The sequence below is a fragment of the Metopolophium dirhodum genome, chromosome 9 (assembly GCF_019925205.1).
Source record: "Metopolophium dirhodum isolate CAU chromosome 9, ASM1992520v1, whole genome shotgun sequence".
In the NCBI taxonomy this organism is placed as follows: domain Eukaryota; kingdom Metazoa; phylum Arthropoda; class Insecta; order Hemiptera; family Aphididae; genus Metopolophium; species Metopolophium dirhodum.
Window position 1 is genome coordinate 6,067,382 of NC_083568.1, and position 17,368 is coordinate 6,084,749.

Here is a 17,368-nt window from a genome sequence, read left to right on the forward strand (position 1 = left end):
TGTGCGAATTGTTATATTGTGATAAATCGCGCTATAGTGTAAATACTGCGTGTTATTTGTCTCACACGACTGTATTATATAATATAATATACGAAATCTCAAAAAATGGACGAATAAAATATAAAAAAGTGGAGCGTGTCGGAAAACATGCGAAAAAAACGATTTTATGGAGGAAAAATGGAACTGGCGATAAACGTAGGTAGGTAGGTATACTGTTTAAGAAAATAAAAAATACTTAACTGCAGTGTGCAACGTGCTTGCGTGTGTCCCGATGAATTAAACATACGTATTAAGACATAACCACGTAGGTACATAGATAGGTACCTAGCTATACCGCTCAAACGTAAATGATCGATTGAAAACTTTGCAATGTGCCCCCCCCCCTCATTCGTCTTGGCGTGTTTTCCAAATAAAACAAATAATATTTTCTATAACGGAAAATACGATTGTAACGTAATATATTATTATCGTATCGACCTAGTTTTCTCTTGTATTAAGTATACCTCGCGCACTCGCCGCAGATTATCGCCATGTGATGGATATATCGCAAATATACATTATTATCATGCCGATTTGTCGAATCGCGTTGTTTAAACGTAATAAGTACCAGCTACTGCGCATAACGAGCGCGCATGTTTATAATATAATTCACTTGTTATTATTTTCCAGTAACAATATATTAGGTATACACGTATACAATATCATCGAGGTAAGATGGCGCACATATATTATACTGTATTGAATCGTATACGTATTATATACCTATATAAGGTAGAGGGGTCAAGAGATTAAAATTTCCTCCTATATGTAGCGGTGTTACTGCAAATGAACGCGCCGCAGTGAACATATATATGATATATATATATAGTTAGGTACGCTTCGAGGTTTTACATAGATACACACAATTTCTAAAGTATGATAAATTAATATTATTTCCGATTACGTCTGAGCGGTATACAAGCGTATATACCTATCCATCTAAATAATGTACGACGGATGATTATGTAAATTATCCCGCAGCTGTATTATAGAAATGTGCACGTCGAAAAAATTCAAAATTATCATTGCCCGAGCACACACGAATTCTAATGAAATCTAACGACGTGTTAAATAATCATCACGCGTCACGTTACCGTCTATAACCTAACCTAAGCTAACCCAACCACTAATCGGGTATACCGCGGCCGTATAATAATAATTATGACGCGTTTTCTGACTACTCGCGCGACTGCAACACGTTGACCGTAGACCATAGACCTATAAACTGACTTGGTTTATACTTTATAGGTCTACGATGGAAACGAATGTCAGACAGGCGAATGGTAATTTTTTATTTAGCTTCTAGTCGGTGTACCGAAATAATATTACACTTATTTTCACTATACCTATAGGTATAGGTGGTTTTTCCGCATCGATTTTGCAGTGTAGCCTGTCATTAAATATTGGTTTAAATTTTGCCGCTTCATTAAATTTGTATGCCACCCCAAAGCAACGTTTGGGCTCGAGTGTACCTCAGTATTACAACTATATACGTACCTATTACCTATATATGATACTAGAAAAACTGAATATTAATATATATTGTACAGTGTTTAACCTATACGCACATAACTAATATAACATATTAATATATAATATTATATGTACGATATATGCGCATTGTGTGTAGCAGGTTTACCGTACGTGAGCCATTATTCATGCGCTTATATAGGCGGCTCGGTTCAGGGGGAGAAACGCCATTTGTAACAGTCACAACAGGTTTCTAATTAATTAACGTTATACTAAATACCTACGCAGCGGTCGGTTTCTTTGCGGGATTTTGTTTTTTTTTTATCATTATTTTCAGTGATTATATCAATAAAATGCTACTCTTGCGGGTACGACTGAAAAATATGTACAGAGCGATTAATAACGTCGGCGTATGTTATCGTTTAAAAATATTATGCGTTATTATTTCGGATGGGCCGGCCGCGTTGGTTTCGGGCGGTAATATAGCGTATAATACAAGACGCGTGTTGTAGCGTAGCAGATATCATGTTAGATGTGCCTATTACGTGTCGTAATAAACCTAGGTATGTCCTATATAGATATTATAATACCATTGCGCATAATATAATATACTCAACTATAATACATTACATATAATAATATAATATATAAATGTGTACTTGCAGGTCGTCAAAGCTTATTCTCGTAAAAAACAAATATTAATAATAAACGATAATAACATGATAAACAACAGTAATTTAACATAATATAGTTATGGGCCTCCCTCCTCACACCATTTCATGTTTTGTACCTTAAATTAGCTATCAAATTTACTTATTGTATTGTATATAAATATTATAGATTGTAAATACTCTATATTTTCATTTAATAAAAAAATATATATATATATATAATATATATACCTATATTCAGTGGTTGGTTACACAAATCTATATTTTTTTGGAGCGATACAACAAGTGGCTTGGGTGCCGCTTCATTTTAATTGTAGCGTTGATAGCAAGAGCCATGCATTTTGATTTTTAAGTATCGCAAATGTTCCCATATATTCTTCGACCTCGTTACTTTTTATAAGCGTTCGCACTTTTTAGCTAATATAACGTTTTTATTTTATCCTATCGACACTATAATAGAAAGCCTAAATTAGATTCGTTTCTAAAAAAAACAAGTGGCGCTGACATTGAAGTGGGGCCCTACATTTGCATAAAATTTTGGCGATGATGGTACAGCATACTTTTTGAAGTGTACGATGGCTGAAATATATAATAGTATGTAGGTACAGAGCGATCAACGGCGTCGGCGTATGACTGGTATCGTTTAAAATATTAATACAACTAATGCGTGCAGAGTGTTTTCAAGGTGGAGATCAGTTAATCTTGGACGATAATTATTCGTCAAAAACATAATTTTGGAGAACGAAGTTTCACATGGTATTATTATGTATGTGGAGCCAAAACACATCCAAATACAACATCAAAATATATCAAAATATAGCTACTATTTGCGGGAAACCGGCATTAAAAAAAATTATATTCTTGGCGATCCTGCAGTTATTTCCCCTCCCCGGGCCGGATTTGGGCCACCGACCTCTGCAGCTATAGAGCACCTATGTATATTATAATATCACGCACGGGATTCGTGAGAATAATATTACGAAATCATTCATATGACATTATCGTACGATATACATTATTATTGTTAATTTAATCCGGCGGCGCATTATAATAATAATATGACGTATCGCGTGCGCCATTTTCGTACCCACTGTCATAATAATATATAATTCATGATTTATAATAATAATAATATTATATAGACACGCGGCGGCCAAGTCCCGCGACCTACGCGGCGACTGCCTATATAAAACCATAATATTATATTATATAGGACACAGGTTTATTATTATAATATACGACGATATTATTATAATAATAAAATATATATTATATTTTAATATACCAAAGAAACGGTAATAGTAGTCGTCGTCGTCGTCGTCGTTGAGACGGAAGCGGCGGTACATGTTTCCGTCAACGTGCGCGGTCGATCGCGATTTATTTATTTGGTCTTTTCCTCTCTTTTAATTGAAAGACCACCACTGGGCTTGCGCACTCCCTGCCGCTACACGGACTTGTACGTCCGACGACGGCCTTAAACGCACATATAATATATATATGCAAGTAATAATATACTTTTATACCACGGGCGACCTACAGTATATCTCTATATACACGTGTATGTGCGTGTGTGTGCGTGTGTGTGCGTGTATGTACTAGTGGTGGGCATATCCGGATTTCAAAAATCCGAATTATTCGGATTTGTCAAATCCGGATTTAGAAAATCCGGATTTCACGGATTATCCGGAGTATCCGGATTATTCAACTCGATTTTGCTGTTCAATGACTCATTTTTATATAATAATAATATTTTAATTCTATAATATAATTTTCAGACATGGGTATACAAAATTTCGAACACATTTTAAGTACTAGTGATGTTTTGCGCTTAGCTGTAATAAAAACAATTACTTAATTATGTAAATGGTTTTATTGAAATTTTTAAGCACATTTTTATTTGTAAAAATTAATTATTATTTTTTTATACTAAAAAAAAAATGTAAAATAATGTAACATAACATTTTATATAATAATTATTAAATAATATCTAACAAAAATCAAAATAACAAAATAAATACTTTATAACATAGCAAAAATTATATTTAATCTCACTAGGTAAATAATATATATTAATAATACAACAATAATTCATACAAAACAGTAAACATATTCATGCATATTACTTAAATTATTTTTTTTAATTAAAAATTATTATTTTGTTTTAAAAAAACTAAGGCTGACAAATGGCATGGTGTAATTCTATTACGTTTTGGGGATAATATATTACCGGCTGTTGAAAAAACTCTTTCTGATGAAGCAGAAGATGCTGGTATACATAATATTTGTTTAGCTAATACGGCTAACGTTGGATAAATGTTTTCATGATCTTTCCACCATGCACATGGATCTGCATTATGATTTATTTGAAATTCCGCCATATACCTTGAAAACTCGTCAGTATCATTATTTGGTTCTTCTTCAAGTAATTCATCAAGTGCTGTGCGTTTTTCTGTAGGTATACGTACATCAGTATTTCTGCTTAACAAAACCATTTTTGAACGTACTATTTGTTTAATACGATTTTTAATATTTTCGGAAGATTCAAATGACATATTTTTGTATCTAGGATCAAGTATGCTAGCCATTTGAGTGATACTAATTTCTCTTTCGCAATCGTTGTCAACATCAATTTGTACAGAAAAACGTGTTGATAATTCGTGAATAATGGTCTCTTTGAATAGAGTTGAAAACCTACTATCTAGATTATTGGGTTTATAATGTTTTACAATAAGACTTTTAACAATTGGTAAAACCTGAAAATAAACACAACAATTTTATGATATTTACAAAATAATAATTATTGTTGAATATTAATTTATACTTATAATTTTTAATCAACTTACCATTGATATAGTGACATTTTGATCAGCACATAAAACTGTTGTTGCTGTTTTTAATGGTTTCAATAAAGTAACAAGTATTTCTATTTTTTCCCAGTCTTCTTCTAGTAATTCTTGATCTTTCGCGATCTTACTATTAAAAAGTGTCCGATCAGACATAATGACAACTACAGCTGAACGAAGTTCCAACAATCGTTCTAACATACCTAGAGTAGAATTCCAACGTGTAGGGCAACTTTGTACAAGATTAAGTTTTTTGCACTCTTTCTCAGCTAAATAATTTTCTAAGGCATATGTTCTTTTAGAAGATTGTCGAAAACTAGCAACAATTTTTGATGCGGTTTTTAATAAAGGACGACATGTATTTAAATCTAAACATTTTTTCACAGCTAATTGTAGTGTATGAGCAGCACAACGATTTGAATAAATATCTTGATCGTAAAATAGTTTTACAGCATTTGAAATGTTTGCAGCATTATCATGACTAATTCCCGTTATTTTATTATTTAAATTCCAAGACTCAATAACATTCATAATACTGTCTTTTAAATTTTCAGCCGTATGACTTTCTTGTATTTCTTCAATTGAAAGAGTTACACTATACAATTTCCAATTATCATCAAAATAATGAGCAGTAAATGTTAAATATGAATCAATTGCTGTTGATGTCCAACCATCAGTTGTTAAAGAAATATAATTAATGTTTTCTATGATATTTCTGATACTTTGTGATTTATCTATATACATTTTTTCAATACGTGTAGTAATGCTTTTTCGCGATGGAATAGTATAAAGTGGCTCAATTGTTGAAATTAATGAACGAAAACCTTTATTTTCAACTGTACTAAATGGTAACATATCAACAATTATCATTTTGCAAATACTTTGCGTAATAATTTCACATCGATTTTTATCTAATGGTCTTGAATTTCTTTTACAAATGTTATCGTTATGGTAGTGCTTTTTACGTTTCAAAGCAGGGCTGATTGATGATGAGGAAGTTGACTGAGAAGAAATGAAAGTTGAAGATGTTGAAGCTATTTGTTTTGGGCTTATGCCACCGATTATAATGCGACCATAAAATAGATGTAGATCCCATATTTTTTAAAACGTCGTTGCATACAGAACATATAGCAGTTTTATTTGATTCGCCACGCGTAAAAAAATTCCAAATTTTACTTGGAGGCATTATAGTACAATTATTCAATGTTAACACGTTTGATGCAACAGAAATACTATTCCTACAAATATGTCTCCACTCTCCACTTGATATTTTTCGATAATTTTTATTTGATAATTGTAAAAGAACATGTCCGAGTAAACAATTATATCGATAACAATTATTGTTGTAAGATAAATTTAACTTATCTTCAAAAAACCTTTTTCAATAACCATCCGAAGGTTATGCAGTAAAGATTAATTAATTGGGTATACACTATACTTATCTATTTGGAATGTATACATTTCGAACGATTTTTATGATACGAACTTTGATATAATATAACATTTTGTTAAATTTTCATTATAATAAAATAATTTATTTTACCATACATTAAAAATATTTGTAAGTCTGAAGTCACATAAAAAAGCAAATCCATAAATCCGGATAATCCGGATAATTCGGGAAATCCGGATAAGAATTTGATTCAAATCCGGATTTGGATATCCGGATATTCGGATAATTCAGATATTCGGATTTCATGCCCATCCCTAGATGTACCTCGGTATACGTCTCTTGTACTGCCGCGGGTATAATATACTACGAATCGAACGAAGAGACAGTAAACGTCGTCGCCGTCGTCGTAGTTGTCGTCGTCGTTTCTACCGCGGGTGTTTGTTTGCCGTTTTTTTTTTATCGTTATCAGATCGAAATGAAAAAGGACTGAAAAATAAAGTATATATGAAAAAAAAAAATAAATAAAAAAACGAGAATAATGCACCCGCCGGCGTGGCGGAAGGCGGGGGCGGTTGTGTGTCGAAAACGAGAATAAAAGAAGAAATCATTAAAATAAAAAAATATATATACAGAGAGAGAGAGAGAGCAAAATCATGCATATTTTATGGTTCATTGCAACGCTGTAGCGGCAGACCGTGAGCTGCTGTTGCTGTTGCCGCTGCCGCTGCTCCCGAGACTTGGACTGTTGTGGCGGCGGCGGCGGCGGTAAGTCATGGATGAGTCCCACGATTGGCTTGTTTCGATTGCGATTACATTAGAAAAGGAAAAAACAAAAAAACGTGACTCCGTTTTTGTCATAAAATACGATATATGCGTATGTATAATGTCTCGTCGTCCTCCGCGATACTTGTGCGCGCATTGTTTTCTCTGTGCAGGCCGCGGCCCGCGTGTAATAGCTATCTCTAGCGCGTATGTGCGTATAATAATATTATGTACCTACCTACCTATAATATACATATACGACTCTATATGTAGGTATATACCCTTTACCCGGTCGACGGAACGAAACAATATATATATAATATATACACGCACTCGTCTATATCTGCAGTACGTATGTGTGTGTATAATAACAATATTATATATATAGGTAAATGCATAACTCGCGGTCGTGGCCCGAAAGAGTTATTATATATGTTGGTCGGTATACTGCAGCACACGCGCGCACACACACTCGCGCTAGCCGGTCACAATGGCACTCGGGCGCGTTCCATACCGCAACAGCGGTAGCGGTTTATATATCATTATCGCCCGAGACTTGGCCTCCGAGCCGGTGCAGCAGCAGCAGCCGTTAGATAACCTTTGGGTTGCGCGGGTTCGAGTTGGCGCGTTGATGTGTCAATAAGCTGTTAGAGAGCTCGCACGACTATCTTTTTTTCTCTCTCTCGCCCACCGTCTTCCACCTCTATAATATTATTGTTAGGCGCAGCCATATTCCTTCTTCTTTTCGCACTCCTCTGCGCGGGTATTATAATATTATCGTTGTTATTATTACTATTATTGTTATCGTCGTTACGCCGAGCGGAAAAGGTGTCGCGTGCACTCGCGTTATATTATTGTTCGCGGACGCTGATTTATCACGAAGACGCCACGCCTATATGTATATTACATTATATACGTGTTGAAGACAGTCGCCGTCACGACGTATGTATAGTATATATACGTATATTCGTCTATAGCCAGAACCTATACATCGGTATTGTTATATATATGTGCGAATATAGCCTCTGCCGCTGCTGCAGATATCCGATATATTATTATTGTGGACTTTCGCGGGAAACAACACATGCGATTCGTATGCCGACACGACCGAAAATCGAAAGCGAGAGTTGGATCATCGAGAGAGAGGACTTAGAGCGACACTGCAATACGCGTACTTAAATCTGCAGCTTGTACACGAAATTCTGTGTTGCGATGATGGATATCGTGGCGAATGGTCCGTCAGATTTGGTGCGAAGTCAAAGACACTTTCAAATATGGTCTGTCTTGGGTCTACGTTTTCCGACCTTAGCTATCCCCACACGCTCGTGAGGTTAATATACTAGTAAATAACCTATACACCAAATTCGGCAAACCGCTAAAGAGCAATACGTGTGAACTGTATTTATTATTATTATGATATATGCTCACGTGAGAAGGACGCGCTTATACTCGAAAATATGTGGCCAGCACACGTTCGTCTCAGCGTGCATGTGAGAAATTATCGTAGCGAAATGTTATAGTAGATTGAGCGAAACTTCCGTTTACGGACCCTGCTTCATAATATAGGGAACACACTATCAACAACGTACACTTTTGAGTTCCCTAACGCACAAGTGTTCGTGGGAAAATTCCCCTCCCTATAGCGGGGCTGAAACTCCCATACAATGTCCGATATGTGGAGAGGTGGTTTCACTGTAAAATATGGTTTCTATTGCAGCAGAACATTATTATTCTCAAAATTATTTTTAAAATACGGCTTTGATAGCAATTTATGTCCATCATTTAGTTATTTTATACTCTATTTCTATGTATATATTTTCAGTGTACTTGTGTACATTATAATCAAAGTAATAGCACTCTTATAATAATTGTGTTCCGTAGTGATATTGGCAAAGTTATCAAGGTAAACAATAAATCTGATGTAATAAAACGAGAGAAACTTCAACTGAGAAATGCATGTCAATATAAATCGAGTTAAAACGAGTCAACTTTATATTATGCAGTATCGTTAAAATATAAAAGTTATACATAACCGTACGTTTACTATAAACTCTAAACTCAAATTAAAATCACTACAAAATTAATAATGTCTTGTGTACAATAATAAAGAGATAACAAAATTATACTGTAAAATCATAAATGCGATATTGTTTCGAGAACCGAAACAGCTATAGTTTTAGGATTAAGTCAAACGATGAGATTTTCCACACAACATAATAGTAAATCAAAAATGTGTTGTGACGGTTGCATACATATTTAGCTTACCATTTAATATTATATACCTAATACATATTACCTGTAAACAAAATAAATCACAGAAAGTTTGAGATTACAATCACTATATTTTAGTTAAGTACTTCAATTGCCTTTCTAAAGTAAAATCTCCATGTTAGGGTCAATTTGGTTATTTTAAATACATACTTCAGTCATATACTTATATCTACTTAATTTTTATATTTATGTCAAAAATATATAATGTGACTTATATTAATATATACCAACTTTGTATGGTTAAAACGATCTAAATAAAGTTGTTTGTAACATTTAATCGTGAAATTAGTATTTACACGTGAAAAAATCATAAATTACGTACACATTATAATAATAATAATACCATGCATACTGCTCGTATATTATCTTGTGGCAACATCAAATTCATAATAATAATAATAAAAAACGGTGGCGATATTGTGGTTCGAAAATCCTAACGAGGATTCATTATTGTCGGAAAGCTCATAAAACACTGGGAAATTTAATAACCAAACGTATTATAATAATATCATATTCATATAATAATATGATGCTATATATTACGAGTATACGCTATATTCCATGGCCTCTACAAACCCGACCTCCCAGACTTATGACGTTGCAAGTATGTATGTTAGTATAACAATATTATAATCTTTCGCGGTATACGGTATAACAGTCCGAAATGCGAATATTATTACGATTGCGAATGTATAACATAATAACGACGTATGTGTAACTGGATTATTAATCTGCAGCCCGTGCCGGTATGAAAAGTTTAGAGCCACTGTAATGACCCGCAGTCGGGGGTCGAATGAATGGAAAACTAGTGTTATATAACATCGACAGAAGTATACAAGTCTGCAGCGGCCTGATTGCAGTTTGATCGTATTTCGATTCAAATGTTAAACGTTATATTATTATAACGCTCAAGTTTTAATGAGACGACGAACCTTTAAGATTGCGAAAGTACCTGTATATAATACTATGTAGGTACAACTACAGATTTCAACGAACGTTTCATGTTTACACGGTGTATCGGCTGAAGGATTTGACAGTTTAAATAACAATCTAAATGAGCAATTCATGTAGTTGTGAAATCCTGCCGATACATCCTGTAATATGTGTACGTCGTCGTCATTTACCTATACAGCATAAGTGATTTCATAATATCCGAAAGAAAAAAAAAGGTATATGTATAATACTGTTACAGTAATATTATATCCTACCCAGCACCCGCGTACTATATTATAATATATAGGTCATTCAGTTATGCCGAGTTATAATAACATTATCACCGAAAGCCGCAGATATACCCTGGGAAAACGTCCTACACGCCGCGATGTCATGTTAATATTTATGACGACTGTGTAATAATAATATATATTGTGGATGATGATTTACTGGTGTAATATAATATTATTATACTATCCTTGGCCTAAAGACGTGTATTATGCGAGAAGCATTGCGGTCGCCGGTCGTGAAATTTTAAATAATAATATAATATATGGATTCGATATTATATATAGATCGACGTTATTGTTATATATAGTGTAGAGTGCCTATATATATAATATAATAGGTATGTATATTATGTTTACAAACACAACTCGTGATGCCTGCAGATGTCTTTCGTGTTATACGAACATTGCGTAGTAAATAATAATCATCAAATGCTCACTTTCCATACAATTATTTATATATACATATATGATGTGATGGAACAATGCAAATAATATAACATATTATATTATACACATAATAATAATATACCTAATACAATACAATATACCTAACCTGCAGCCTATCGAACCGGCCGGGTCGGTGGAGATCGCTTTCTGAACGATGCCGCGATTCTCGGAAGACAATATAATATAATATGGTACAAGTCTGTTTCACGATGTAAATAATAATCGTTTCGCGTCAGCTGACTCGGAGAAAATTGGTTTTCATCGCGGCGGCGCAAACTCAATTGTCGACTATTGGCGGTGGCGATATTACCATCGGCTCGAGTACGCATCTCATCCAATATCACCGCGGCACGGACACTATAAATTAGTGGCGAGCTGAAGGCTTTCGAATCGATGTGTAATTGGAAAACGTAATTGGATGAGTCATCGCGCGCCCCGTCCGCCGTAGGTCTGGCGGCGAAATTTTGAATTTCAAACACACGCTCGTCCGTCGAATTTTGTTGTCAAGTCCGCAAACGCGGCTTTCGTGCACACTATATTACTATATAGGACGTACCTACACACGCTCACACGGTTATTTCTTTTTTCCTTCGGATCGCATTCGCAACAACCCGGCAGTTGGAGAGTGAAAAACAGCCAACTTTAAGCATTGTCCCGCGCAGGAGAATTCAAGCAAGACAAATGCGATAACATTTCGTAAATCACCGTGTCACATATATTTCTATATGTATAATATGATATAGCATATAGGTATACAGTGTACCTGTAGTATACATTTACAATGTCTGCCTGTTTGTATTGTTTGTATCGTGCGTATTGTTTTTCGTCCCGATTTTAGAGCTAATATCGTTAATGTCTGTTTTGAGAATCTTCATTGTCTCCCGTAACACGCTGGCCGTCGTATAGTCGACTAACGCAATATTAGTATACAATAATATTGTCGTCCGAGGAATTTCGTTTGAAATTTAAATATCCAAATAGTATTGGATCGAATATATTTCAGGTTTTTTTTGTCCATCGGGTTCCGAATAGGTATAAGCGATTCCGATGTGTGAACAAACGAAAAAAAAACCAATATAAATTATTTCAATTTGAAAATTAATCGAGTTTGGAATTCTTTTAAATATATATGTTTTGATGTTCGGTCGAAACCACGATGTACCAGCTAGAATGTACGATATTATAATAATATTATGATTTTTACGATTCAGTATGTGGTGTTAGACGTTATTATTTTTCGCCCTTCGTTGATCTTTTGATATTTATAAGAAAACTGATTTGATCCGCTGATGATTTAAACTACTAATAGACCGACTGTTTAATAACTTAAACAAAAATATATATCTGTAATAGCATAAATTTGGGAGTACAGTTTGTAAAATAAGTTTACAATGCAACTATTAAGTATTGTATACATAAATAGGCACGTTGTTACGACAAAACGGTATAATACAATTAAACGACTTTGAATGACGTGACGTGATTTTAGATAAATGATGTATAGATGACGTGGCAACTCGATTTATTTTTGGACTGATAATTATAATAATAATACTGACCTTGATTGAAAGTTCTACACTGCGGTAGGACGCGGTATCGAACGGTTTTGCCGTATTCTACGCGCTTATTTGCCTAATGACCCGGAGAATTATAATAATATGCTTTTTGGTTCACGTTCAAGAGGACGATGATAATAATAATAATAATACCTAAATTAAGGAAGGAAGCTCTTGCGCAACATCCCCTTTTCGTGGGAGTATAATAAAATTTCCAAACATCATCAGTGATTCACTTTTGATACTCACCCTAAATCCATTCGACGTCTTCGTTTATATAGTACCGCGCGGCTTGTACATTATATATTGATATAAAATATATAAACTCGCCTCATGAATACCAATTCGGTTCGGAATACCTTTGCAATATCATTAGCCGGATTCCGAGAAAACGGTTTCTTTGAAAACAATAATATGCGGTACTGCAGGATACAGATTCTACGCGTTATTTTTTATTTTATTTTTTAAATCTGAATTTCAAAAAAAATTCTTGAATCCTTAATAGTTATTTTTACAAGCCATTATGTTTTCTGTTATTTTGAACTCGATATTTTTTAAATTATTTACAAAATATCATTGGCGGAGAAGAAAAAATATACAATTTTTACAGTCATTATTTTTAGGTTTTTACGTTTATGAATAATTATTGCATACATTTTTAATTTCATTTTCGGTGGCAGAACATTTTTCAGAGAATTTCGATGTACTTATAAAAATTAAATTTCAAACGAGTAGTTAATTATTTATAAACGTTTTAAGTTGACAACATTTTCCAGTGTTCCCCGGTGGCCCCTTACTCCGCTCATTTAAACTTTATACAAACTCATAGTATTTCGTTTGATATTCGATTTTTCTCGATAAAATTTCTCAGAAAAATATTCCTCTTTGGAATATGAAATTAAATATTCGTGCCGTCATTCTATAAGTTAAAAAAAATGAAAGCGATAAAAAAAAAAGAATACTAATAAAATAAAATATAATATTTTGTAACGAATTTAAATTATAATATGAAAAAAATATTTTCAAAAACTTTTGAAACAGTTGAGCGTTTAATGTTAAGACAATCACTCATCTGTGTACGCGCAGCTAATTACAACATCAGAAGTATAAAATAACACACAATTTTGAACATCTAAGCTTCAGTAACTCTATAATGTAATACATTTTCTAAAAGATGCTGAACTACATACAGACATTTAGAATTGTATAATATTGTCTATTCTTCGTTGACTTTGTTCATTGTTTCTCTAAATAATTATAATTTTTGTAAAATGATTCCTCAATTATCGTAGTTAAGCTATGATTCCTGTAACCTAAAAGATAAGATACTGATGTCGAAATCGAAGGACTCCTTCCGGCAGAAATTTTGTATACGGGATATAAAAAAAATAAAAAAACAAACACCACTGTAAAACCACTGGCTTCCTCGCTCCGTTTAGAATTTAAAAATATCGATTGTACGCTTGAATAATATAATATATATAATATAAAAACACACACACACACACACACACAATCAACCTCAGAGAAGCGTTCGAAAGGAATATTCACAAAAATACTATCGACGCATTATGAGATCGTTTACGATCATTTTCAAACTTTGTGTAACAATATTGTAATTATTGTTATTACCGTCGTAAACGTTCAAACTCCACGACGGTATGAACCGCATTTGAACGGTTCCACGGCCTCGCATCGATACCGATATGGACACACGTGATGTTACGCATATCCTGAGCGTACGAGTCGCATTTTACATCGTATATTGCGAAACCACGCGTATTCGATTTAACACGATTTACACGCAAAACGTGCTGTCAGCAATAAATAATAATATTCGATAATATAATATAACGCGCGGGTACCGCGTGCAACTATATGGGGATTTGCCACGGATTAAGTAACTCCGTCATCGTGAACTCATGACCGAATCGTATTTAAATATTTCCCTACGTGTAGCATATAATAATAATAATAATAATGATAATAATAATAGGTACATTATATTATTATAACTGCAAGATTTATTGCAGCAAAAAACAGTTTTTTACGCCGAGTTGTTATTATATTTTTGGTTAAAAAAAAAAACAATAATAATAATAATAATTAACAGAAACCTCTGAAATTCGTCATTGGCAAACAAATCATAATGATTTAAGTTACATTTGGACAGCAACAATAAAAACATGTAATAATTGTTAGTTAAATTGGAATTCGTCGGTTAAACTAGTTATATTGTATCATAACCTGCACACAACACACTATATTTAGGTACGCGTCTATACAATATAATATTTTTACACCTTATATAGGTGTGAAAAAATAAGAACGATAATATGAAATTGACTTGTTAAGACTCAAAAACGATATTATATTTAAATTAAAAACATATTTTTCTTCTACCGTAGCAAAAAAATATTCTAGCAAATTGCAATTTAAGTTTTTTTAAAGGTTTCATTTTTTTTAATGGTTTTCATACTCGGCATAAATCAACGTCAAGTGTTAAACTATTTATAATGTATTCACACGTGCCCGAAATTAATAATTAATTCTTTCATCGGTAAAAAACGAAATGATAATACAATTATCAAGACCATATTTTCATTTTTAATTTATACGTATCACTTATAACCGTCATTATGAACCATTCATAATTATACCATTTTACGTTTTTACCTATGCCTATAATGAGACTATGAACTATATTATAAAAACAAAAACAAAAAACAGTAATATTATAATAAGAAATGTAAGTATAGGTACGTATTATCATATACCTGTTTTATTCTTAAAAATAATTTTGTGATATGTATATGAACCGACTGTCGAACGCCATAATATCGTAGTATTAAATATTATTTTCCTAACAATTTTTGGTAGTTTAATTAGCAAATATATATATATATATATATTTTACGTATATTTTTTCCCAAGTTACATTTACGTTGTAGCCTCCAGATGTATCCAGACATGGCTTTCATCACTCGTCAAAGGGTGTTATTATTATTTTGGCGTAATTTTAATTTAATACGTGAACCAATTTTGTAAATACTTACATGATTGTCGCGAGGTGAATATTAAACTCTGGTTCTGAACGATCCAGATCTAGTTCGCCCACGTCGCGCGTCGTTTTGAGGTACGTCGACTAAAAAAAAAAAATCACACCAAATAATTAATTAATACTTATAATAATATACGCGGTTACTATATTATAATATTATCCACCGGTACAAAAATTATTGATTAAAGCAATCGGAGTGGAGTAATATTTGGGAGAGGCCGCCACTTGTTTCACGCGCATGCACAGACCACGTTGGCGGTTAGCAGTGTTTAATTATTAACGAAATTAATTCTGTTTTATGCGTTATAATAATATTATATTATATTATATCATGTTCAAACGTCCCGAGGAACAATAACACGTACTTTACAGTATTCTGACGAAAAATATGATCGATGTACTTAAAGCCCATTATTAAGTATACCAGTATAGTATAGTACCTATACCTATACACAACAACTTTCCATGCACGGAATAAATAACCAAGCAAACGTATCATTATTTTTTGTTTTACAAATTCTATAATAATAAATATTTATAAAATATATAATACTCGTATTTATACCTACCTACTACCTACTTATTATATTATATTATTATAAATGGGGTGATTTAACAAACATGACTACCGATTTTTTGTCCTTTAATAAAGTATTTTATTACATTTTGATATTTGGAGTTTTAGTCTAATTATATAGTCATATTTTCTAATAAAAAAAGTTTTTCGTACCATATTTTATTATGTGTGGCTAGACTATATTCTTTTTTGATGATATGATAACCACACTTTTCCACTGTAAATCAGATGATTTTTTCAACATTTTTATGCGTTTCATTCCAAATTTGAACGATATTTTTTTCTGAGTTATTATTTTTGCACTAACAATCAATTATATAATAATACGATAATGGGGGACGGAGTGGCCGAGCGGACTAAGGTGTCAGCTGCGACGCAGCCGACCCGGGTTCGATACCTCGGTCGCGGGCGGCATTTTTCTTCGGGAAAGTCATGGTGTCCGGAGAACAAGTGCCGCCGGGCATGGCGGATACCTACGGGTGCCCAAATTAAAAATTCTGCCAAAACAAACACACACGTGTAAACAAATCTACAGTATCCTCCCCTACAGTACCAAAGGCTAATAATAACCTAGTAGTTGAAGCCTTAACCCTAATAAAAAAAAAAATAAAATAATACGATGAACAATAGTAATGATATGGTTTTATACATCAAATTAACTTCGGTTTACAGTAAAAAAGTTATGGTTAGGATTACGGTTACGTTGTAAACCACTTGATATTTTCCTCTCCAAGGAAAATTTGTGAATCATATACATGGTTTTGTTAACAATAATAACCACGACAACGTGAATCTTACGATAAATTGCTTGAAAGTCAAAATATGTGTACCCAGCTCAAAAACATATATTATATGTTAACTGAGGTAGTTTTATATATTAAAAAGAAGTTTGTACTGCCACTATTGTACTGGTTAACCCTTATGAAATTACTTAAGAAATGTAAGTTTTTAAAAATATGGTCTGAGGCACACTTGGAAATTCAAAAACTTCATAATTTGATTGAATTCTGTATCTAAGGAGAAAAGTGGGGAGGGATGAGCGTGCACGGTTAATC

The 17,368-nt window shown here is 33.2% G+C and overlaps 2 protein-coding genes across 2 annotated transcripts in view; both read right to left on the reverse strand.

Annotated features, from left to right (window-relative positions):
- Positions 1-17,368, reverse strand: part of LOC132952886 (uncharacterized) — a 135,297-nt gene that overhangs the window by 70,938 nt on the left and 46,991 nt on the right. The window contains exon 3 of the mRNA XM_061025371.1: positions 15,732-15,820. The gene's annotated coding sequence lies outside the window, so the exon portion shown is untranslated. The remainder of the gene's footprint in view (positions 1-15,731; positions 15,821-17,368) is intronic.
- Positions 4,258-6,721, reverse strand: LOC132952988 (E3 SUMO-protein ligase ZBED1-like). The gene is made up of 2 exons (XM_061025528.1): positions 5,024-6,721; positions 4,258-4,933 (listed from the first exon to the last, which is right to left on the reverse strand). The coding sequence occupies exons 1-2, from the start codon at positions 5,891-5,893 to the stop codon at positions 4,322-4,324; spliced, it is 1,482 nt and encodes a 493-aa protein (XP_060881511.1). The 5' UTR covers positions 5,894-6,721; the 3' UTR covers positions 4,258-4,321.